Genomic DNA, 24,409 nt, shown 5'->3' on the forward strand with positions numbered 1-24,409 from the left:
AGTAATTATAGAATATAATTGAAGGAAGTGGAGATTTCCTCCCATACACAGAAAAAGAGAAAAGGGCTTGGGAAAGGACATAATTGTTTGAGTACTTGAAGGACCACTACATGGAAAAGAGATTAGACTTGTTCTAGTTGGTCCCAGATTGAAGATATAAGCAATGAGTAGAAGCTGTAGAAAATCAGTTGTTGAGTTAATACAAAGAAAGGAAAACACTTTCTGACAATTAAAGAGGTATGTAAGAAGAAAATGTATTGCCTTTATTTATAAAAAGTCCTTTAATTACAAGTCTTTAAGCAAAAATTCTTTGATCACTCACAAGTCTTAATGAGATTCTTATCTAGGTTAGGACTATATAGGTTGGACTATATAGACCATGAAGTTTGTTTCATGTCTAAATGTTATTATCTTTGTGGTGCACCCATTTCTTATACCCCCAGCTCAAAGTTTTCTTTCCTTCTACGTGTTTTCCTAGGGGACTTTGCTGGAAGAACTTTTTTCCTATCAAATTCGACCTAGCATTATAATTATCAGTATTTATCATCTTTGTATCCCTGGGGCCTGAGACTGTGTCTTGCCCAAACCACAAACATAATACATGAACATTGAATTGAATTACATTTAGTTCAGTTAACTATCTTGAAAGGAAACTGTTGTTAAAAGGATAAATGAGTCTAGAAATTCAAGAAACCATTGAGAAAATTCTCTAGAAAATGCTGAAAGGGACAAAAATAATGACCAACTCAAGTAAATGAGGCTAATAATATTAATCTATGATTTGCTAGCCTGAGCATTTCATACTCATTTCACTTATTAATTACTTAAAGTTACTGGTTTATAAATCATAAGTTTAGCTCACAGTTTAATTTATTCATAAACTCTATATATTCCCATTTAATGATATTTTCTCTCTAATTCTGGTTCCATTCATAAAAATTGTGAAGTGCCCTAGATAGTGAGCCAAAAACCACTAAATATCCAGCTGCTATGAATGCAAAACTGAATATGATACAATATGCTTGGATAGACTCACACAAGCTTAGATAAAAATGATTCAAAACTCTTTAGAATAAAAGTCAGTTCATGGATTCAGAAGGGCAAGGAGACAATAGTTTCTTTAAATTGGATTTTCAGTACATCAACCTTGAGGGGCAGAACTAAGACGACTGAGTAGAGGAAGTTCTCAGCTAAGCCTTCCCCACTTTTCCATACCAAGAACTTTCAAATATTTTCGGAGTAACAGAGCCAACAAAAGATCAGAGAAAGACATTCTAAAAGCCCAAGAGAACTAAGGAGTTTGGAAAAAAAGATCAGTGACATTGGGGTGAAAACCAACCCAGCGCTCACTATGATGAAATATTAGTGGTGGTACTAGGTGGCGGCGGCAGTTCAAAGGCCAGAAAGAGTAAGGGAACCTAGCAACTGGTTAGAAAGAGACTACAAGTGATCCCTGTGCTAGCACTGAATTCAGGACCAGAAACTCTTCGGCATATCTATAGCTAATACTAACTTTTGGATCATAGTTCAAGATCAGGGAAAATCACTTTCAGATAAGGAATGGAATCCCTGAGGGAGAGTATCATTTTTGCCCCAAGGGATCAGTGACCCTGAGAAAAATCAATTGCAATCCCCCCAAATTGGTGGTCCTTCCTGGATCAAGAACAGAGTACAAACCAGAGAACAGTGACCTCATCTCTCTGCAAATCATACAAACTTGGAAGCACCAAAAAACTTCAAAACTCTCATAATATGAGACAATGCCAAAAGTAATAAAGTAAAAAAAAAATGATGAGACATGTCAGAAATAAAGCACAACATTAACATAAATTTCCAAATCAAGAAGTAAGATGAAAAAATATCAGGGGGAAAAAGACCTGGCCACAAAAAGCTGCTAGGGTAAGAGGGAATATTAAGAAACAAACTTTGAAGAAGATAATAAAGTCCAAAAAGCAAGACCAGTGCCCCCCCACCCCCAAAATGTGATGGATACAAGCTGAACAAGAATTCCTGAAAGAGTGAAAAAAAAGAAATTTCAAAATCATGGTAAGAGAAAAAAAAAGGCAAAGAACTAAAAGTAAACAAAAAATTATAAAGACATTTAACAAATAGTAAGAGAGACTCACAAAAACAAAAATCATAGCTTAAACAAGAAACTTGGCTAACTTAAAAAAAAAAGTATGGAAACTTACTGATGAAAGAACCCAGTAAAAATAGAGTTGGTGAAGAGGGAAAAAGTTACCAAAATTGGCTGAAGAAATTAATTCCTTAAAAATCAGAATTCTGCAAATAAAAACTAATAACTCTATGAATCTTCAAACAAAATAATACAATAAAGTCAGAAGAACAAATGAAGAAAAAAAAAGTGAAATATGTCATTGAAAAAAATAACTGACCTGGAAAATGGAACAAAGAAAATTGGATATGATGAATCTCTGAAGAAACTGAATAGAAATAAAAGGAGTTGTATATGCTACCTTTCCAAAAATTGACTATGCATTAAAACATAAAACCTTATAAACAAATGAAGTAAAGCAGAAATATTTTCTCACCAAAATTACACATTTAAAACGAGTGTGGAAGCATAGAATAAAAGTAAATAAAATTTAAATAATCTAAATATAAATAATGGGTAGATCAAAGAACAACTACCAATTATTTCATTAAAGAGAAAGACAACAATGAGACCACATTCCAAAGTCTTTGATATGCAATCAAAGCAATACTTTGGAGTAAAATGTATGTATGGACATTAATAAAAGAGATAGAGAACAGATCAAGTATTTGGACTTGCAACTAAAAATAAACAAATTAGTATTCCCCAATTAAATGGAAAGTCTGAAAGTCAAAGGAAAGATTAATAAAAATGACTATAAGAAAATATTGAACTAAGAAATAAAACTAAAAAATACTTTATGGAAAAAGTAATAAAGTAGACAAACCATTCCTTAATTTGATTTTTTTAAAAAATGAAAGAAAACCAAATTAGTAATATCAAAAATGAAGAGTAAATTCATCACCAATGAAGATGAAATTAAAGCAATTATTAGAAGTCATTTTGCTAATTTATATGCTAATAAAATTGGCAATCTAAGCAAAATATATGAATATTGTTACAAATACACACACGCAAGTGTATATATATGTATATATATAATATATATATACATAGAAGAGCAGAATATGAAATAAAATATAAAAATAAGCCTATGCCAGAAAAAAATGAAGAATCCATCAATGAGCTCCCCCCAACAAGAAACCCAAGACTAGATGAATATACAAGTGAATTCTACCAAACATTTCAGGAACAATAAATCCCAAAACTAAATAATTTTTAAATAAGAAAAGGAGTCAGAAAATTTCTTTTATGATACAAAGATGCTTTTGTTATCTAAACCAGGGAGAGCAAATATAGAGAAAGAAAACTTTATACCAATTTTGATAAAAAATGATGAGACAATTTCATTTTAAAATTTTAACAGTATTTTATTTTTTGCCAATTACATGTACAAGTGATTTTAGCATTCATTTTCATATAAAATGTTGAGTTCCTAATTTCTTCCTTCTTCCCTTAATCTCCCTAAAACTGTAAGTAATTTGATATAGGTTATATGTGTGATGAAAACATTTTAAATAATATATTATTCAGAATATTACAACAACATATTCCAAAGACTTACTCTATAACCATATGAGATTTATGCCAAGAAACTGGATTGGTTTCTAATCAGAAAAACTGTCAGATCATTGATCATAACAATAACAAAAATCCTTTGATTATCTCAATAGATACAGAAGAAATCGTTGACAAATATACCCTTCATTCTTATTAAAAGCACTATAAAGCACAGTAATCAAATTCTTTCTTAAAATGATAAAGGAGTATCTACAAAAAATAAGTAACAAGGTTTTTCTGTTGTGGGGTAAACTTGAAGGCTTCCCAATAATATCAGGAGTGAAGCAAAGATATTTATTCATTATTATTATTAAACACCCCTTAGAGGAATTACTATCTATAACAATAAGAAAAAAAAAAAAAAAAAAAAAGAATTGAAGGAATAAAAACAGTCAGGGAGAAAGCAAAACTGCAATTGTTTGAAGATGATATGATGACATAATGAGAAAACTCTAGAGAATCTCTACCAACAACAAAGACTACTCAAAACAATAACTTCAGCAAAGTTGCAGTATATCAAAATGAATGCATGTATATTATCAGAATTTCTATATGTTACCAAGCCCTTGAATAAGATAGAAAAAGAAATTCTATTTAAAACAGCTGCAGACAATATAAAATACTTGGGATTCTACCTGCTAAAACAAACCCAGGGATTATATGAACACAGTTAGAAAATACTTTTTATACAAATAATATCGGATCTAAACCACTGGAAAATATCAATTCCTTATGGGTAGGTCATGTCAATATATAAAAATGAAATTCTACCTAATCAATTAGCTTATTCAATGCTTTGCCAATCAAATGACCAAAGAATTATTTTATAGAGCCAGGGGCAAAATGTGACAAAATTAATACAGAAGAAAAGTGTCAAAAATTTCAAAGGAATAAAATAAAAAATGTTTAAGGAAGATGACTTGGCAGTTTCAGATTTCAAACAATATTATAAAGTGGTGATTATGAAAACAAACTGGTATTTGCTAAGGAATAAAGTAGTGGATCAGTAGAATAGATTGATTACACAATACACAATAATAACTAATCATAATAAAATCGCGATTTATAAACTGAAGGATACAAGCTTTTAGGATAAGAATTCATTAACACTTCCTAACTGTATGATCCTGGGCAAGTCACTTACACTCAATTGCCTCAGCAAAATAAAAAAAAAAAAAAAACTGCTGGGAAAAAAGTAGCATAGTTTTGCAGCAACAAGGCATAGATCATCAATTCCAACTATATCCAACTGTATATCAAGATAAAATCAAAATGGATAAATGATTAAGGCATAAATGCTGACAATATGAAAAGAGAATATGAAAAATATACTTATCATCTCTGTGTATATGTGAAGTATTTTTAATAAAAGAAGGGATAAAGGGGATTTTAGAAAGTAAGCAGGTTACTTTTATAATATAAAATTAAAAGTTTTTACATGAAGAAATCTCATGTAGCCCAAATTAGAAGGAATGTAGGACTGTGGGGAAAATTTATAGCAAGTTTTTCTTAGAAAGATCTCATTTATCAAATGTATAGAGAACTGAGTTAAATTTTTAAAAATAAGAACCATTCTCCAGTTAGTAAATGGTTAAAGGATATGAACAGATAATTTTCAGAAAAAGAAATAAAAATGATCATTGGTATCATAAAAATGCTCTAAATAGCTACTGATTAGAAAAATTCCAATGAACAAAACTCTGAGATATCACCTCATACTATTTTGAGTTAGATTGGATAACACAAGACAAAAAGGAAATATTAAATGCTAGGAAGGATGTGGGAATAATTGGGACACCAATTATTGCTGGTAGAACTAGTCCAACCATTTTAGAGAACAATGTGTGATATGACTATACAACTGTCCATATCCTTTGACATAGCAATATCCCAAACAGATTAAAGAAAAGGGAAAAGGGTACATTTTTACAAAAATAATTATAGCAACTCTTTATGTGGTGACAAACAATTATAAATTGATGGTATGCTCATCATCCGAAGAATAGCTGAATCAGTCTTGTATAATTATGATGGGATACTATTGTGATATAAAAAATGATGAGCAGAAAACCTGGGAAGAATTAAATGAACTCATACAAAATTAAGTGAGCAAAACAAGGAGATTGCAGTACACAGTTAATAGCAATACTGTAAGGATAATCAACTGTGAAAGACTTAGCTATGCTGATCAAGACTATGATACAAGACTATTCTAAAGGACCCATAACTAAAGATATTGTCAACCTCCAGAAGGAGAACTGATGAAATCTGAATGATTATGGAAGATATTTTTAAACTTTTATTATTTAATTTGCAACATAGATAATATAGGAATATGTTTTGCATGATTTCATATATATATACTTGATATGAGATTGCCATCTTAAAGAAGAGAGGGGCAAAATGAAAGAAAATAATTTAGATCTCACTTTTTAAAAATGCATGTAATTTTTTTTACCTGTAATTGGGAAATATTTGAAAAGACAAATTAATAATTTAAAAGAAAATAAAATTTAAAAACAAATTAGTCAATTAATATTTATTAAGCTGCAGTGTCATATATTATGTTAAATAAAATATAGGAAGAAAAGAAAAGAAAAAAAAAAAAGAACACATCCTGATCTCAAAAAAAACCCCACATAATCCAATGAGTAAGAAACAACTATGTACAAATAAGATACAGAGTAGAATAAATTGGAGTAATTTTTGGAGGAAGTCATCAAGATTTAGGACTGGAAAAGCTTCTTATCTTTAAATGGACTTGAAGGAAACTGATGAAGCACATAGGTTAAGAGGAGGCAGAAGCAATTTATCAAGCATGGTGAACAACCAAGGGATATGCTAAGAATTTGTGTATATATAGAATATGATTTTGAGGAACTAAACAATGGCCAATGTCACTAGGTCACAGAGTATATAAATAGTAGTAAGGCACAATAAGACTGGAAAAGTAGTAAGGGGGCAGATTATGAAGGGGTTAGAAAGGTCAACAGATGATTCTATGTTTAATCCTTGAGGTAAAAGAGAGCCACAACCGTTTATTACATAGGATGCTGATACAATCAGATTTGCATTTTTGGATAAGACATTTGATAGCCATATAGAAATTGGAGTGGTTTGATTTATGGTAGGCAGACCAGGCTGGCTATTGCAATTGTTTGTGAATTATTGAGGGCCTGCACTAGGATGCTTGCAGTGTCACTGGAGAAAAGGGAGAATTTTTTGCTAGATATTATAAAGATAAAAATGACAGGATTTGCCAGTTTATTGGATATGGCAGTGGGGGGATTAAAGAGTGAGAAATCAAGGAAGACATTAAGGCTGGATGGTACCTTCAGTGTTATTAGGGGAGTTAGGAAAAAGGGAGACTTTATAGAGAGGAAAAAGATAATTAGTATTTTTAGCAATATTGAGGTGAATATGTCTATCCCAGAAACACCTGCTATATTCAGTTTGAGATGTTTAGAGGCTGTTAGACATATAAGCCTACAAGTTGGGAGAGAAGTTAGAACTGTACAAGTTGGTTTGAGAGTAGTCTGAATAGAAATAATAATTGTAATTATAGGATCTGATAAGATCACCAAGCAAAAAGATAAATAGAGAGAGGACAGAAAAGGGTTCCCAGAAGAATCTGGGAGATTCTTACTATTAATGTGCAACCTGGATGTTAATACAGAAAAGGACAAAGAAGTGGTAAAACAAGCAAGAAGGAAACTTGAAGAGATCAGTGTCATTAACGCCTAGATAGAAGTCAATAGTCAAGGAGAAGAGGATGATTGACAGTCTTATAAGCTACAGATAAATCAAAGATAATGAGAATCAAGAAAAGTCATTAGACTTGACAAGAGATTGTTAATGCCTTTAGAGAAAATAGTATCAGTGAAATTGTAAAGTCAGAAGACTAAATCCAAAGTCAGAACAGAGTGAGAAGAAAGGAAGTGTAAGAGAAGAGATATAAAACAATAACTATTATGCATGGACAGTTCAAATGAGTTTTTTTTTTCAGAATAGGGGACATATGGGCATATTTGAAGGCATTAGTGAAATAGTCAGTAAACATGGAGAGAGTGAAGATGAATGAGAAAACAGAAATTATAGAGGGGGAACTTGGCTGAAGAAACCAGAATGGAGTGAGTTCTTTTGTAGATATAGAGGAGTTAGCCATGGTCAAGAACAAAGGGAACTCTTTATATGAAACATGGGTGAAGGAGACTGTGCCAGTAGGTATATGAGTGATGTGAGATGAGGATGAGGGGAGAAGAGGGAGATCTGAGTAAATAGCCTTAATTTTCCCCCATCAAATCTGAAGCAAAATTCTAAGCTGAGAAGGTGTGAGAAGTGGAAGGAAACTATGAGATCTGAGAAGAAATGAAAAAGTTTGGAAAAATCACTGAGATGAATGAATATTTATTAAAACCTTCCATGTTCCTGGGACTGTAATAGATGGTGGCAATAAAGCAATACAAAAAGGAGAAAAATAGGACTTATGGGATATATGGCCCCCATATGGGTGTGTATGTGAATGTGTTTGTGCATATATGTATATATACTATATATATGTGTATATATATAGTACATGTATAAATGTGTATGTATGCAAACATATGAACACAAAAGAATAGAGATAAATTCAGTACTTAAATATGTTTTACAGAATTTCTGAATAATTATTATAAAACATAAAGTTTATAATGGTCTTACTATCAGAAGTCAAACAAAGATTAGAACCAGAACACTAGATAATTATAAGATAATTTTGGCTTGCTTTTTGGCAATATATTTAAGCATATGATTAAAATTTAGAGGTCCAATATCTTACTTCCAGACACCATTTGCAGTTTCCAGTCATTATATAGTCAAGGGTAAATAATTCTACAGTAATTTTTACATGAAAGATATACTGTTCTTTATTCATATTCAATAAGTAAAATTTTATTGCATAAATGAGGTGATGAGTAAACTATAATTATATAATCTGATGAAAGTTTGAGTGTGTGCTTTCATTGGTACCAGGTTCCGACTATGCATAGGGAGAATAGAAGCAAAATTTTTACTTTTAAGTATGAAAATTATTTTTGAGTTGTGAAGAAACAATTATATTCAAATATAATTATTTAAATTTAATGGAGTTTGACAAAGGTGTTTTCTCAATTATTTCAGTTAGAAAATCAGAAAACTAGAAATAATAAGATATATAATGAAGAAAAGTCCAATGGAAATAATCATACAATTATACTGGAGGGTTACTAGTCAATTACTGCTATATTTTGGCTCCCTATTATATTATACGTCCCAAAAGAAAAAAATATATATATATATATAGATAATTTACTTTCTACTTCTGACCAAATCAACTAAGATAAGAAAGAATTGTAAAAATTATCTCAAAAGAGAAGCAGCTAGATGGCACAGTGGAAAGCACACTGGTCTGGAGTCATTAAGATCTGAATTCCAATTTGGCCTCATCCACTTGGCACTTACTAGCTGTATGATCCTGGGCAAGTCACTTAACCCTAGTTGTCTCACCTTTCCCCCAAAATTATCTAAAAAAGAAAGTTATCACACAATTTCATCTAAATCTTTTTTTTTTCTAGATCTAACCAAACTGACTAAATCCTTTCAAAGCAATAAGTCTCATAGTAACTGAAATAATATAGTCTAAAGAAATAGGATGTAAGCTATATTAAGTTCCTTTGAAAGGTTTAAAATATTGAAAATACTATAGGACCCAAAATACAATAATTTATAAGAAACCCGACCTTCTCTATTCCTTACCTTATACCACAAGATTTCAGGCTCTCTGTATGGTATTAGAAAATCCTCTATATCCCGGCATGAGATTTCCTTACTTTTGCTAAGCTCAGCTTTTTCAAAGTACTTCATCTTGGAATTGTAGCAGAGTCCAGTGTCATTTTCACCCACAGTCAGTGAAATGGACACTTTCATACAATATGTGGAGTTTCTGAAACAAAGCAGAAAACAAACGGTGGTCTAAGATGAAAAAATAATAATGCCTTATACTTGTGTAGAGCTCCACAATTTTTCAAAAGGACTACCACCTTCTTTATGCCCATAGTACTAATAATAACCCTGTGAAGCAGGAAAAATGGGTATTATTATCTTCTCAAATGACAAAACTGAGGTTTAAAAAAGCTTAATGACTTTCATATAGTTAAAAAGCCAGTAACGGGAAAGGACAAAACTTGAAACTATATCATCTGAATAAAAATCCCTTGTCTTTCCAAAATTCTCATTAATTTCACACAGTAGATTTCATCAAGACAAAAACAAAACAAAACAAAACAACTTTGCATTGTGCACTTTTTATGCTAACTTCAATTATCTCACATTATTTCTTCATTTGTTCACTAAGTATAAATATTAAATAGGTTTATATACAGGTTGTTATTGTAGACACTAATGTCTTTTTAAAATTCTGCCATGACCAATATTTGTTTCTGTAAGGAGGGAAAATAGTGACTGGTAAAGATATTGGAAAAATTATTGTGTTATGTTACAAAGAGAGTTAAAAAAATCTTTTAAAATATGATTTAATATATTTTAATAATTTGATGAAATAGTTTCAATATCAGATTGAATCATAAGGAAATATATTCAGGTTTGATTATTTATTTATGTGTTACATTATGTGATTTATAAATTGCAAACTATTCCAAACATTTTAGTTTATTAATATTATTATTAGCTCCATCTGATGTTGTATATGTATTTTTTAGTTGTGTTCAACTCTTCATGACCCATATTTCATGTTTTCTTGTCAAAGATACTGGCATAGTTTTCCTTTTCTTCTTCAGCTCATTTTACAAATGAGGAAACTGAATCAAACAGTGTCAAATGACTTGCCAACTAGTAAGTGTCTGAGGAAAGATTTGAATACAAATCTACTAGACTCTAGGCTCAGCACTTTATTTTGCCACTTAAATGACTATTATCTTCATCATCATATTCTGCTCATCTTTATGTCATAATTCTTCTATCTTAAATGAATATATGATCACATAAATCTGGGAATATTCTGCAACAGTGCAGATCAGGAAACATCCACCCCTGCCCATCAATTGCTAATCTTGTAGAAAATCTCTGAAATGTTCACCATGGTGCATTTTTTTTTTTGAAGAGGAAGCTGAGATAAAATGGGGAGATACAGAAACTCCTCTGATCTTCTTCCCTACACTTGATGTGTATTAGTAGCACATTTTCGAACATGTTTCATCACTTGGTTTTTCATTTATCAAGACTATTTTCATTTTATATAATCACGATAAAATTTTAATGTATGTACATTTTTATTCATATTATCAATAACACTCCATTTTTGATTTCCTAATCAAGAATATTTATAATATTAAGGCTGAGGATATGCAACTTTTGTCCACTAACAGTTCAAATTCTATACATTGACCAAATTAAAAAATTAAAATAGTTTATACCCACATGCCATCATAGCATTCATTTTGAATAAATACTGTAATAATCTAATGGTCAAAGAATACTTTGGAATCCATGAGAAATCAGAACATAGGATTAAATAATCCCTCAATTAAGAGAGTGAGGAGGAAATGGTAGTATTGTTAACATAAAGATCAAACATATGTCCTTTGATCCAGCAATACCATTACCAGATCTGTATCCCAAAGATATCTTTAAAAAAAAAGGAAAAGGATCTACATGTACAAAGATATTTATAGCAACTCTTTATGTTGTGAGAAAGAACAGGAAATTGAGGGATATCCATGAATTTGGGAATGACTGGACAAATTGTAATATATGAAAGCAATGAAATAGTATTGTGCCATGAGAAATGATGAAAGGAAGATTTCAGAAAAACCTCAAAAGACTTACTAAACTAATCCTAAGTGAAGGGAGGAGAACCAGGATAATATTGTGCCCAGTCATAGCAACATTATGCGATCATAAATACAGTGATTAAGACAATTACAAAAGACTCATGATGGAAAACCCTATCTATAATCTAGAGAAAGAACTATGATTCTGAATGCAGGTAAAGTCATGTTATTTTCAGTTTTTTGTTGTATTTTCATTTTTCGTGTCTTTCCCCTTTTGTTCTGTTTCTTCTTTCACAACATAACTAATGGAGATATGTTTACATGATCGCACATCTACAATCCATATTAGATTGCTTGCCAGGTTGGGAAAGGAGAATGAGAAGGAAGAAAAAATGTAGAATATAAAATTTTACTAAAAATTAATGTTGAAAATTTATCTACATGTAATTGGAAAAAAAATCAAATGCTATTTTCAAAAAAGGTAAAAAGATAATGCAGAGACATCTGTCCTAATCAAACCTTAATATCATTTTAAATTTAATTTCCTATTGTATGAGTTTTTTTTTCATTCAGATCTTTTCATTTATGACTAAGCAAGAGTATATATACAAATTTTCATGTTCATTGTCAAAACTTAAAATAGATAACATCATGTTGATGGACTCTTTGTTTCTCCAAGGGTTAAAAATAGGGTGAAATACAAGCTATCATGATGGTTATTTCTCAGAAGGGATTTATATGATTAGGAGAAAATGTCTACGGTTAAGTAGAGAAATCTCCTTTCCTCTTTCCCACTTTCTGTAAATAGATCAGAACTTTATTCTGTAGGAAATGATTCCTGCAGAGAGTTCTGAAGCATTCTCTATTTCATTGTTGTAGCTTCCGATACAGTGAGGAAAATGATTTTATAAATTGTTGATTGATGTCTTGAGTTTTTGTCTCCCCAAGATAGCAAAACTTTCAAATTACTTTGGACACTTTAATACTTGTTTACTGTTTCTCTTCATCAGGAGGCGATTAAAAAGCTAAAAATAGAATAACACCCAAAGAGCATTAGAGTCCTTTTCACTAAGAAGAAACAGAGAATGATCTTTTGCAAATTAATAGATATGTGATTCTGGAGCAGATATTTTAACTAAAATATCTAAAAAAAAAAAAAAAACCTAAAAAAACCAGCAAAACTTTCTGGTAGTTGCTAATGTATTATGACAATACATAGTAAGGTGTGTCAATGTCTAAAGAAAAAGAATTTTTTCTTCAAGGGGCAAGGTACATATTCTTTGTCAATCATCATCATTAGTTTATTCAACTACATTTATTAAGCACATAATGTGTTCAGAACACAAACATAACAACCCACACATTTATTAAATGTCTAAAAAACAGTGGGTTTGAAGACATAAAGAGGTATCTGATAACCATCAGTGTTTCTATTATTTTTGCAATAGATTCCAGATTATTCCCTCAAGATTCTTTATATTTACATATGTCATTTACCTTAAGGTAGTGCTTAAGTCGTACTACATGATACTCTTTCACTTAATAATTTCAGGGGATTCCCAATTTTCTTTAAAATCAAATTCCTTTAACATTTAAAGTCCTTCACAAATTGGTCTTGAATCTACCTTTCATGCTAATACTCTTCTTAATATAGATATACACATATATACATCCATATATATACACATAGTTTTATATTTGTATATATATATATATATATATACATATACACAAACACATATATATGCATACATACACATACACACACATATATACATATATGTGTATATATATCTATATGTATAAAATAGAAAATAATTAGCTGTGAGAAGGTGGTGAAATTGAGAGGTTGAGAAATGTCTTCTGTAGAAGAGGAAATTTTAGTTAGATCTTAAAGGAAAACCCTTCTTATAGAATGGGCTAAATATCTGGAAATTGCCTCTTTTGCCACTTAGTTACCCAGAAGCCTGTTCTTGGTTTGCTGGGGTCAGGTTTGTGCTGGTATGGCTTGTTCTGGATTGTGTTCCAGTCTCACCCTGGTACAAAAGACTTTTCCTGTCAATCTTCTAAATTATCTTGAGTTGGAAATGATTTCAACCTGTCTTATTGTGGATTCTGCTGCTTTAGAATTTATCTAGAATCATTATTTAAATATATTTGGAAGGGTTTGGGGGAGAGCTCAAGGTATTTCCTGTCTTTTCTCTGTCCACTTCTTTAAAAAAATATTAATTCTTAATAAATGTGATTAACTTCTCTTTTGCAGTACTAGTATGCTACACGCAAAGGAAAAATATGTCAACTACAACGGAAGGGAAAAAATTATGTGTCACTTCTCTCACATGGTTGATTGGTTTACATACAAAAGAGAGAGAGAGAGAGAGAGAGAGAGAGAGAGAGAGAGAGAGAGAGAGGAGAGAGAGAGAGAGAGAGAGAGAGAGAGATGGATGCCAAACACCTGGTTAATGTATCTGTGGAAACTTGATGAAAATGACACTGAGAAATATTTAACAAAACAAATAAAATATAAGAGAATGTAGATGATGACAATATGTTGTTTTCTAAGTTAATATGCTGTCTGAAAGGATCTTTGCTTTACTGGTGCCTGTTTCTAATGAGTTTTACATCACTGGTTTATGTAACTTCCAAAAGAAACAGATAATTTCACAATATATATAACTTATGCACAAATAACTAGAGGATGGCTTATAGAAATAATGGCTTATAACTTTTATGATAATGCTATATTTGCTGTTCATTTACCCTTACAAAAAACATTTATTAAGAATGAGAAATGATCAAAATATTTATAAACTTCAATTTAAAAAGGAACATCCATAATGTGACATGTTAACAAATAATCATTATTTTAGAGGAATCTCTGTCCACAATATTGGTTTAATTAAAATAACTATGAGTTGTTTGTATACATAGGAGATATCTATTCAGACATGCCAAATCATTTAAATTCAAATTACTATAGCCAATATAAAGAAGTAGAGCCATGAATAAAACAGTTTAAACAACAAACTAAAATGAAATGCAACAATTCCTAGTAACTTTAATTTCTAAGAGAAGTTTACTATATAATGAAACTTTGAAGAGACAGGGATAAACTGAACACACAGCTTATACTATATTCTGTAAATTAATTGAAGGGAATGGAAGTTTTATGATTAATAAAAAATATGCCTGACTAAGAATCCATTTAATTTCTCTATTTTAAAATCTTATTTTACTGAACATACATGAGACAAACATGAAAAGGAATATATATATATATATATATATATATATATATATATATATTCCTTTTCATATATATATATATATGCATATTTACAAGAATTACTTTAAGAAGAAAGAGAAATTGTTTGTACACATCATTAAACTTTTCCTTGGAATTCTCAGTAGTTAACACTTTCAAAATAGAGATCTCATCTAATACTAAAGGAAAGAATTATATTAGAGAACATTTTGGAATTAATTTTGACATTGTTTTACCCCAATCAATAAGAATCAAATGAGAAAATGTATATGAACTTCCTTGTAAATTTTTAAATGCTACATAAATATTAGCTTTTGCAATTATTATCATTATAATACTACAAATACGGATGTAGATATTTGGATGGAATAGAATAGAAATGAGAAAGTGTTTCAAAAGAGGAAATTGATAAAAGTGCCATTATGAGATAAGATGCAGTAAAATATCATTAAGATTTGTGTGGCCAAAACATAGTTAATAATATTATATAGCAAATATTAGTTAGTGTACTTTAGTGGAAAGAATATGGATGTTGAAATCAGCCTGTGCAGTAAACATGGAACCAGTCATTCAACCTCAATGAACCTCAGTTTCCTTATCTGCAAAATGAAAGATTTAGATTGCAAAGAGTGCTTCTATCTCTATAATATGTGTGTATACACTATACATATATATGTCTTTGTGTATATGAGTATGTATGTATCTACATGTATATATGTACATATGAATAACTAGTGAATGAATAAATGGAAAAATGAAAAAAGTAGATAAATACAAGTTACAATGTTTGCAAAATATTTTCAGCATATTATCTTGTTTAATCCTTATAGTTCTGCAAGACATAAAAACCTAGAGATTTTTTAAAAGAATGACCATTATCTACCCGTAGCCCTCCCATTTGGAACTCATGAAATTGATTTTTTTTGTATGCAAATGAATGACTTTAACATTTTTTTCTATTGCATTACATGTTAGTATATGTAGTCCAATACTCTAGCCTAAAACCCAACGAACTACCTATTTCTCCCTTTTTGTGCATATGCAAATTTATATTATCATATGTGTCTTCATCTAAATTATTAATAGAAATGTTAAAGAACATTGGGCCAAACATAAATCCCTGGGGTGCTCCATTGGATGCTTCCTGCTACTTTAACAATGAACTACTTAACAGCTACATATTTCAATCCATTTATAAATTTTAGACCTGATTATGTACATTTTGGTCCAAAATCAACATGTCTATTTTCTCCCTCAAAACTACTGTGAGATATCATTATTAAAATTTGTGTGAAAATATAGGTAAATAATATTTTATGATTTCTATTATCTAACAGGTTAGTAATCCTTCCACAAAAAGAAATAAGGCTAGTCGGACATGACCTGATCATGATGAAACCATGATGGCTCTGAAATTACTATTTATTTTTCTAACATAGTTCCTGGCACTCTGTAATTGTTTAATCATTATTCTATTATTGACCCTTCCCACTCCCATCTCCTCTTTCTCTTTGTCTCTGTCTCTCTCTCTCTCTCACTGTGTTTTTTCCCCGTTTCTCTCTGTGTCTCAATCTCTATGTATCTCCATCTCTATCTGTCTTTCTGTCTCTCTGTTTCTCTATCTCTCTCTCACTCTCTCTTTTTTCCTAACAACCATGTCTTTAATGATCCAATTTAAAAGATTTCATAGGAATCCAAATCACACTCATTAATTTGCACACTCTGTTCTAGTCTCTTTTTTAAAAAGTGAGATATCTGTCCTCCAAATGTGTGCTATGTGTCCGCTTTTTATGATTTTCCAAAAAATTGATAGCAATCATATCTGCCTCTTCTTTAAGTACCTGGAGATATAATTAATTTAGGTGACTAGGTGAGACAATGGGTATAGAGCCAGACCTGGAATCAGGAAGATTCATCTTCCTGGATTCCAATTTGGCACCAAACACTTAGTACCTATGACTCAGGACAAGTCACTTTACCCCTTTGCTTCAGTTTTCTCACCTTTAATATTAGCTGGGAAAAGAAATGACAAATCACTACAGTGTTTTTGACTAGAAAACTCTAAAATGATTCATGATTAGTTGGATATCATTGAAAATAACTGTACACTAACAGCAATAGCACATATAGAAAATTTATAAGTACACAAAATCATATGTTGGATAAGCATAGTCTTTAAAAAAAAGTCTCCATTTCGGTAGAGCAAGTTTAAGAGTGAATGCCAAAGATGACCGCAATCTTAGGGCCAAAAAAGTTAGGAGTTTTTTGCTATTAGCAATAATAAGTAACTATAGATTGTTTTTGCACAGGGAAATGTTATAGTAAGAGTTGTTCACTTTTAGGGAAATGATGGTTGTCATTAATAGACAACAAGATAGATTTTTTTTAAAGTAGCTATTCAGGAAATGCATTAAATAATTAAAGTAATAGATACTCAATAAATGTCTTTTGACAGAAATATTAAAATAACAGATCTACCTTTAAATAACTTTTCCAGTTATGATATCAAAATTTTCTGAAGTGTTAACTGCTAAATTGTTACAACTTACCAATCAATTGGAATCCTTCCCTATCCTACTCAGCATAATTATAGAACTGCTATTCCTGAGCTTTTATAACCTTATCTGGGGAGCAAATTCTCAAAATGGATATTTAGTTCATAAGAGAAATAGAGAAAGTTCACTGAAGTAAAATAAAGAGTTATAAAAATTGCCTTGCCTTCTTAGTGCAATCTAAAATTAAATGCAAAATGAATGAATAAATAAATGAGCATATTCTTTCAATGTCATTGTTTACTCAATAAACATTTAATAAAATTAACTATAATTACAGGCATTTGCTAAATTTTAAGATGTCTAGATATTAAAGAAAGCAATTAATCTGATTGGTTTTTACTTTCTTAAAGAAACAAATAATCAAAACATCAATAATTTCTTGGGAATAGCAAATGGCTAAAGAGTTCAGAGCTCTACATTTTTTTCAAAGCTAAAATGATCATTTCACTCACTAATTGTAAAATTCTCTGCATCAACAAAAATCTGAATTGCAATTTCTACACATACAAAATTGAAATGCTATTCCTAACTTTGGGCTTTCAGAATTTTGAACTCAAAAGTTAAATTTCACATAGGTGGTAAAAATATCAGACTACTCATTGCATATTTGTTTTCCTTTAAAATTTGACAATATGAGGTTTTTTTGCTATTTAAAAATAGAATAAATTTAAAGAAATTTTTGAACTTGTGGCTTATATGTTAAACTTTTGATTATTTGTATTCATTGTCATCTCCTTGAAAAACATGACAGATGTGAGAATAGAAATCTACTACTAAATCTACATACAATTATGACATACCTACTACTATATAGCGGTTTGATAAGCAGCGTAGATAAATAGCACTCCTGCCCCCCCAAATGACAACAGAGTCTGCTTTCACATTTCTATTTTACTTTATTTGACAAAAGTTTAAGTGAAATAAAGGGGAAGGCAGGAAACTTTAATTTTCTTTTCTAATGAGTTTTTTCTACAGTACTAGCAGACAAAACTTAGAAAATCTTAAAAGTTCTGTAATTGTTTTTCGATCTAGTCATTTTTTTTTTATTTTCTCATGTTTCTATTTTTTTCATAATTATAACTTTTTATTGACAGAACCCATGCCTGGGTAATTTTACACATTATCCCTTGCACTCACTTCTGTTCTGACTTTTCCCCTCCCTCCCTCCACTCCCTACCCCAGATGGCACGCAGTCCTATACATGTTAAATATGTCACAGTATATCCTAGATACAATATATGTGTGCAGAACCAAACAGTTCTCTTGTTGCACAGGAAAAATTGGATTCAGAAGGTAAAAATAACTAAGGAAGAAAAACAAAAATGCAAGCAGTTTACATTCATTTCCCAGTGTTCTTTCTTTGGGTTTAGTTGCTTCTGTCCATCATTGATCAATTGAAACTGAGTTAGAACTTCTCTTTGTCGAAGAAATCCACTTCCTTCAGAATACATTCTCATACAGTATCTTTGTTGAAGTATATAATGATCTTCTGGTTCTACTCATTTCACTTACCAGATCTAGTCATTTTTCAAAAATTCAATGAAAAAAAATAAACTGGTTGGAAAAGTGGGTATTTGTAGTGAATACAGAAGTAAATGGACCAATTCCTGTAGTCTTTAGAAGAATGGAATAACTAGTTATTGTGAAATATCTTCAGAGAGCATATGCTAGAAAAGGCTCCAACTCTACAGCCAAATTTAATGAATTTTACTATCAGATTGTGGTGTGGAAGATCATAAAATCAACGTGTATAATTTAGGAATAACTTTTAAACTGAATCCAGATAGTTGCCTCAATTTCTTATTTATGCTCATCAGTGGAGAACTGGCAGTTCTATCATAAATATTCATGACATTCTTTATATAATAAGGTTATCTCATATGGAAAATCTCCATTAGGAGGCTGCCTTGTAAGGTAAAATACAGATTGTTGCTTCCTGATTTTTTTTTTTTTTTTTTTACTATTTATAGGGCTTTATCTTATTTTAATAATATTTTATTTTATTACTTTAATATTAATTACATCAATAAAAATCTCTTGTAACAGAACTGAATTTAACATAGTATGTACAAGATGAACACAAGCAATGGTCAAAATAAGAAATGAAAATAATAGTATTATATGATGATCAATTCTGATGGACGTGGCCATCTTCAACAATGAGATGAACCAAATCAGTTCCAATACAGCAGTAATGAATTGAACCAGCTACACCCAGTGAAAGAACTCTGGGAGATGACATAGAATTCCCAATCCCTCTATTTTTGTTTACCTGCATGTTTGATTTCCTTCACAGGCTAATTGTACAATATTTCAAAGTCCGATTCTTTTTGTACAGCAAAATAACTGTTTGGACATATATACATATATTGTATTTAATTTACATTTTAACATATTTAACTTGTATTGGTCAACCTGCCATCTGGGAGAGGGAGTAGGGGAAGGAGGGAAAAAGTTGGAACAAAAGGTTTTGCAATAGTTAATGCTGAAAAATTACCCATGCATATATCTTGTAAATAAAAAGCTATAATAATTTAAAAAAAGAAATGAAAAATTTTGATTGCCATTACATACTTTATCTACCTTCTCTTTCAAAATTTCTTGATAGAAGCTCATTCTTCTGAAGACAAATGAAGCAACAATGCATTCTCATGTTCACATATATTTATGAATTTCTTTTTCTCAATAATTCATATAGGTATACTAAGAGGTAATTCATTAATAATGTATGAATAAAGCATTAATTAAACATTTACTATATGTAGAGCCCTGGAAACATAAATAGAAAAAGTAAGAATGACTAAGTTCAAGGAGCTCACATTCTAATAAGGGCGAAAATACATGGAAAATTTTAGTGGGTAGGTCAGATGGCAAAATATCACAGTCCTTAGGGTAAAGCAGCAAATCAGTTATTAATGCTTTTTCTTGAATGTCAATTCCCTAATAAAATTATATGTTTCTTATGTTAAAACATTTGACGTTAATAACAATTAACATTTGCATAATTATTTAAGATTTTCAAAAGCTTTAGTTACAACTCTAGGCCTAGGTGAATAAGGGAGTTAAGTGCAGATGTATAACTTTCCTGAAGCATCTTTAAGTGGAAGCTAGAGTGATAAAATTGAAAAGTATCATTTTAATTTCTCTCATATGTGATTTTAGTTATCTTTGAAATGCATTATTCTTTTTTTTGTCATAATTTTTGTGACCTAAAGTGCCCCTTGAAAACACTTATGAAAATCAAATTCAGATGAACATCTAATACAAATGGCTTGTCACCTAATCCAAGCTAAGGTATTAACCTATGCAATTATGCCATCGTGATTAAGTGTATCTCCAAATTGCAGAGCTATTTTGAAGGAAGCAACCACTGCCTTTCAAGGGAAAAATCAGATAGCATTCCAATAAATGAATAATTATAATGAACGTGCTCAAATCCAGTTAATTGACCCCAAGTTATAATCATTTTATATAATTTAATTACAACATAAGGTAACTTTATCATATACACAATAGATAATATTTTATATACATGAAACAATTTTTTTTACCTCTACCAGAAAGTACAAATGACTGGCATTCATAACAAGGATGTGTTGAGTTGAATATATTTCCCTAGGTATCCAAAGAAGGGGTCCTGACTTTTCTTTGTTGTTTTTTTCCCCCTTTAACTTTTAAGCATGTCAGAGACTAGAACCTGGCAGTGATGTCCAGGTCAAGACATAGTATCATTCAAGATGATAATGGAACAATTTGAAATACTGCAAAGAAGTTTCATGTACTCTCCCTTGTTGGATGATTTTGGGCAATGTGATTCTTGAATCCTTACTAATGAATTAGGGAATTGGGTATGTTGGTATAGTTCCTAGCAGCAAGATCCAGAATATAGTCTTTTACCAAGAAAAGGAAAATTGATTATTTTTGCCCTTTTAAGAGTTGTATCATTTGTAAGTACATTTTCTATAATTTTAGTTTTTGCTCTTCTCTCTAGAGGAAGGATATTTCTTGACAGAAGGAATCTTGATGAGAGAAAAGTATTGTTCTTGTCCTCCTCACAGCTGGAGAATCAATAAGAGAACTTTAATTTGGGAAACCAGAAGTTCTTAGTAATTTTTTTTTTTAAATTATGAATTGTTTGGACATCAGAGGTCCAGTGGGAAGGTAATTACCTATCCTGTAGCCTGAAAGTTGTCTTCTTTCCAGGCAAAGGATTCTTAGATAGAAAAGTAATACAGTTTAACTAAAAACTTAAGAAAATGTCTTAATGAGTTATATGCTAATACATACATGTTGTATTGTTTTATGGAATCTTTTGTGTTCATAAACCTACATATTTAGAATGCAATCAGAATTTGTTATTTATCAATAAAGATTCAATTAAGCAATCAAAGACTTTAGTAATGTTTCACAAATTCTCCCTACTTCCCCTCCAAAAATATTTGAGGAACTAGGCTATTTGTGATATTTCATGACTGGTTAGCAATAGGAATTCATAGGAAGATAATGGTAAGCCTAAAAACAATACTTAGTAGCTAGTCCTTGTCTCCAATAAAAATAAATAAATCATATTACTTTCTCTTTTATTTTTCTAAGCTACATTGAAACAATGGTTCCATTTCTGTCCTCAATATTCAACTTTTTATTTTTATTGAATTGTTAAAAATAAACATAACAATTTGCCTAAAACAATTCAGTTAAAATTTGGGCATAAAGCAAGAGGCTGTTCTAGATGTTTCAGTGTTTTGGGGTTGAAGCATTTGTTTCTATACTTTATGAAAGGCATTTAGGTGGCTCAATGTATACAGTGCCTGGCCTGGAGTCAGAAAGACTCATCTTAATGAGTTGATATCCAGTCCCAGATACTTACTAGATATGTGATCCTGAAAAAGTCACTTAATGCTATTTACCTTGGCAAAATGAATTGGAGAAGTAAATGGCAAATTAGTCCAATATCTTTGTGAAAAAATAAACAAAGGAACAAACAAATAAATCCAAAGGGGATCATGGAGAGCTGGACAAGACTGAAAAATGATTGTAAAAAGTGACTTTCCAACTTTTATTGCTTCTGTTCATTTTTTTCCTTTGGATCCAGATGGATGAATTATCAAGGATGTACTAAAAGTTGATGAAAAATAGTTATTATACAACTATGTACATGAAACATATGTGTTTTCTTTGTTTTTCTTTTATAAATTTCAGTATTTATGGGATAGATATGATAAAAAGCAGCAATTTCACATGTAAAGAGGAGAGAAAATTATTCTAGAGTTTAGAAACTCTCCTATGTGAAAAAACTTTTTTCATTGCATGATACTTCATTTTATATACTATTCATGCAGAAAATTGTTCATACAAGAGATGAAAACTGCATTATTGTATACATCAATGCTTTTCAGTCATAATTTTGCTTTTCCTTGTTCTCAGAAAAAAAATCCCTTGAAATATTAAGAGAAGAAAGACCATTGCAAAGATTAAACGATTATAACAGCATATAATAATCTTTTAAAAATTATATGAGCTTCACAAATTAGTTTCAAAATCTACATGTATTTCTCTCTAAATATTTATATTTAGATATGCATCTCTACATGAATTACACTGAAATAGTTTCATGGTTGCCACTGTAAAATATTTTTAGCAAGACACTTTTGGTAGCTAAATTGTACAAATTAATACACAGAAAAAATTAAATCTGATATATGTTGACATATGAATATATATGCATATACACATACTTATATACATACATATGCACATATATTACATATATACTGTAAGTTGATTTTTTTTTTGTTCAATTGTATCTGACTCTTTATAATCTCATGGACCAAATTGTCCCAGGGGTTTTCTTGAGAAAATACTGGGTTGTTGTTTTTTTTTTTTTTCCCCTCCAGTGGATTAAGGCAAAAAAAAGTAAAGTAATCATACCAGGATCACATAGTATATATCTAATATCAAATTTGAACTTGGGTATTCCTAACTTTATCCCCTGAGTCATCTAGTTGTCTATTTTTGTATATAATATGTCCTAATATATATGCATATATAAGCATATATAAATATATTTTACACATGTATGGACACAGATTTTAGATAGATACCCAGGAATGTAGGATTGTTTGGTTGAAGACACTGTCACCTAATTTAACTTTATTATTATGACTACTAATCTAAATGTCTACTATATATGAAGCATAAAAAATCAAATCAGTCACTAAATAGTTTTGTAATTGAGTCACTTGAATTCCTTGGAACTTAGATTTACCATATATAGAATGAAGGACAGTCTCTATTAAAAAAATTTCTAAGCTCCTTTGTATCTCAAAATTTCCATTACATTTTTAAAATATCATGACAGAATCTATTCTTCTAGGAAATTATATTTTAAGAACTACATCGATTTTTTGGAGGAATGAGGGCAAATTGCTTTTCATATCCTTTCACTGTGTATGACTATGTGTCTTGTAGTGAAAGAGAGGTGTGGGGGGGATTAAACTGTTACTGGTCATTTCTTTTTAAATGTTTAGCACTCATTTTGTATAACAGAGAAAGTGGTAATAAGAAAGAAAAATTATATAAGCTATTAGGAATCAATTTTTTTTGTATGCTGTAAATCTTTATTTGGAAAAATGTAGAACTTTATCAAGGAGGATTTATTTTTTACTTCTCTTTCCTTGTCTATTTTTCTATTTTCTTTCCTCTCTCCCTTCTTCCCTCCCTCCCTTCCTTCCTTCTTCCTTCCTTCTTGCTTTCATTCCTCCCTTCCTTCCTTCCTTGTTTTTCTCCTTTCCTTCCTTCTTTCCTTCTTTCCTTCCTTCCTTCCTTCCTTCCTTCCTTCCTTCCTTCCTTCCTTCCTTCCTTCCTTCTTTGTTTTTCTCCTTCCTTCCTTTTTTCCTGTCCTTCTTTCCTTCCTTCCTTCCTTCCTTCCTTCCTTCCTTCCTTCCTTCCTTCCTTCCTTCCTTCCTTTTTTACTGTCCTTCTTTCCTTCCTTCCTTTTCCATTTTTTTCCTCTCTCTAATTCCCCTTACACATGACAATATATTAAGCATCAAAGACTAAATGAAAGTCCCTCCCATCAAAATGTAAACGGTCTAATGAGGAGGAC

At 30.6% G+C, this 24,409-nt stretch overlaps 1 protein-coding gene across 1 annotated transcript in view; it reads right to left on the reverse strand.

Annotated features, from left to right (window-relative positions):
* Nucleotides 1-24,409, reverse strand: part of IL1RAPL1 (interleukin 1 receptor accessory protein like 1) — a 1,491,295-nt gene that overhangs the window by 577,260 nt on the left and 889,626 nt on the right. Inside the window, exon 4 of the mRNA XM_031963646.1 lies at nucleotides 9,452-9,638. Within this exon, the coding sequence (XP_031819506.1) occupies nucleotides 9,452-9,638 (187 nt within the window). The remainder of the gene's footprint in view (nucleotides 1-9,451; nucleotides 9,639-24,409) is intronic.

This window comes from Sarcophilus harrisii, chromosome 3 (genome assembly GCF_902635505.1).
Source record: "Sarcophilus harrisii chromosome 3, mSarHar1.11, whole genome shotgun sequence".
Lineage (NCBI taxonomy): Eukaryota > Metazoa > Chordata > Mammalia > Dasyuromorphia > Dasyuridae > Sarcophilus > Sarcophilus harrisii.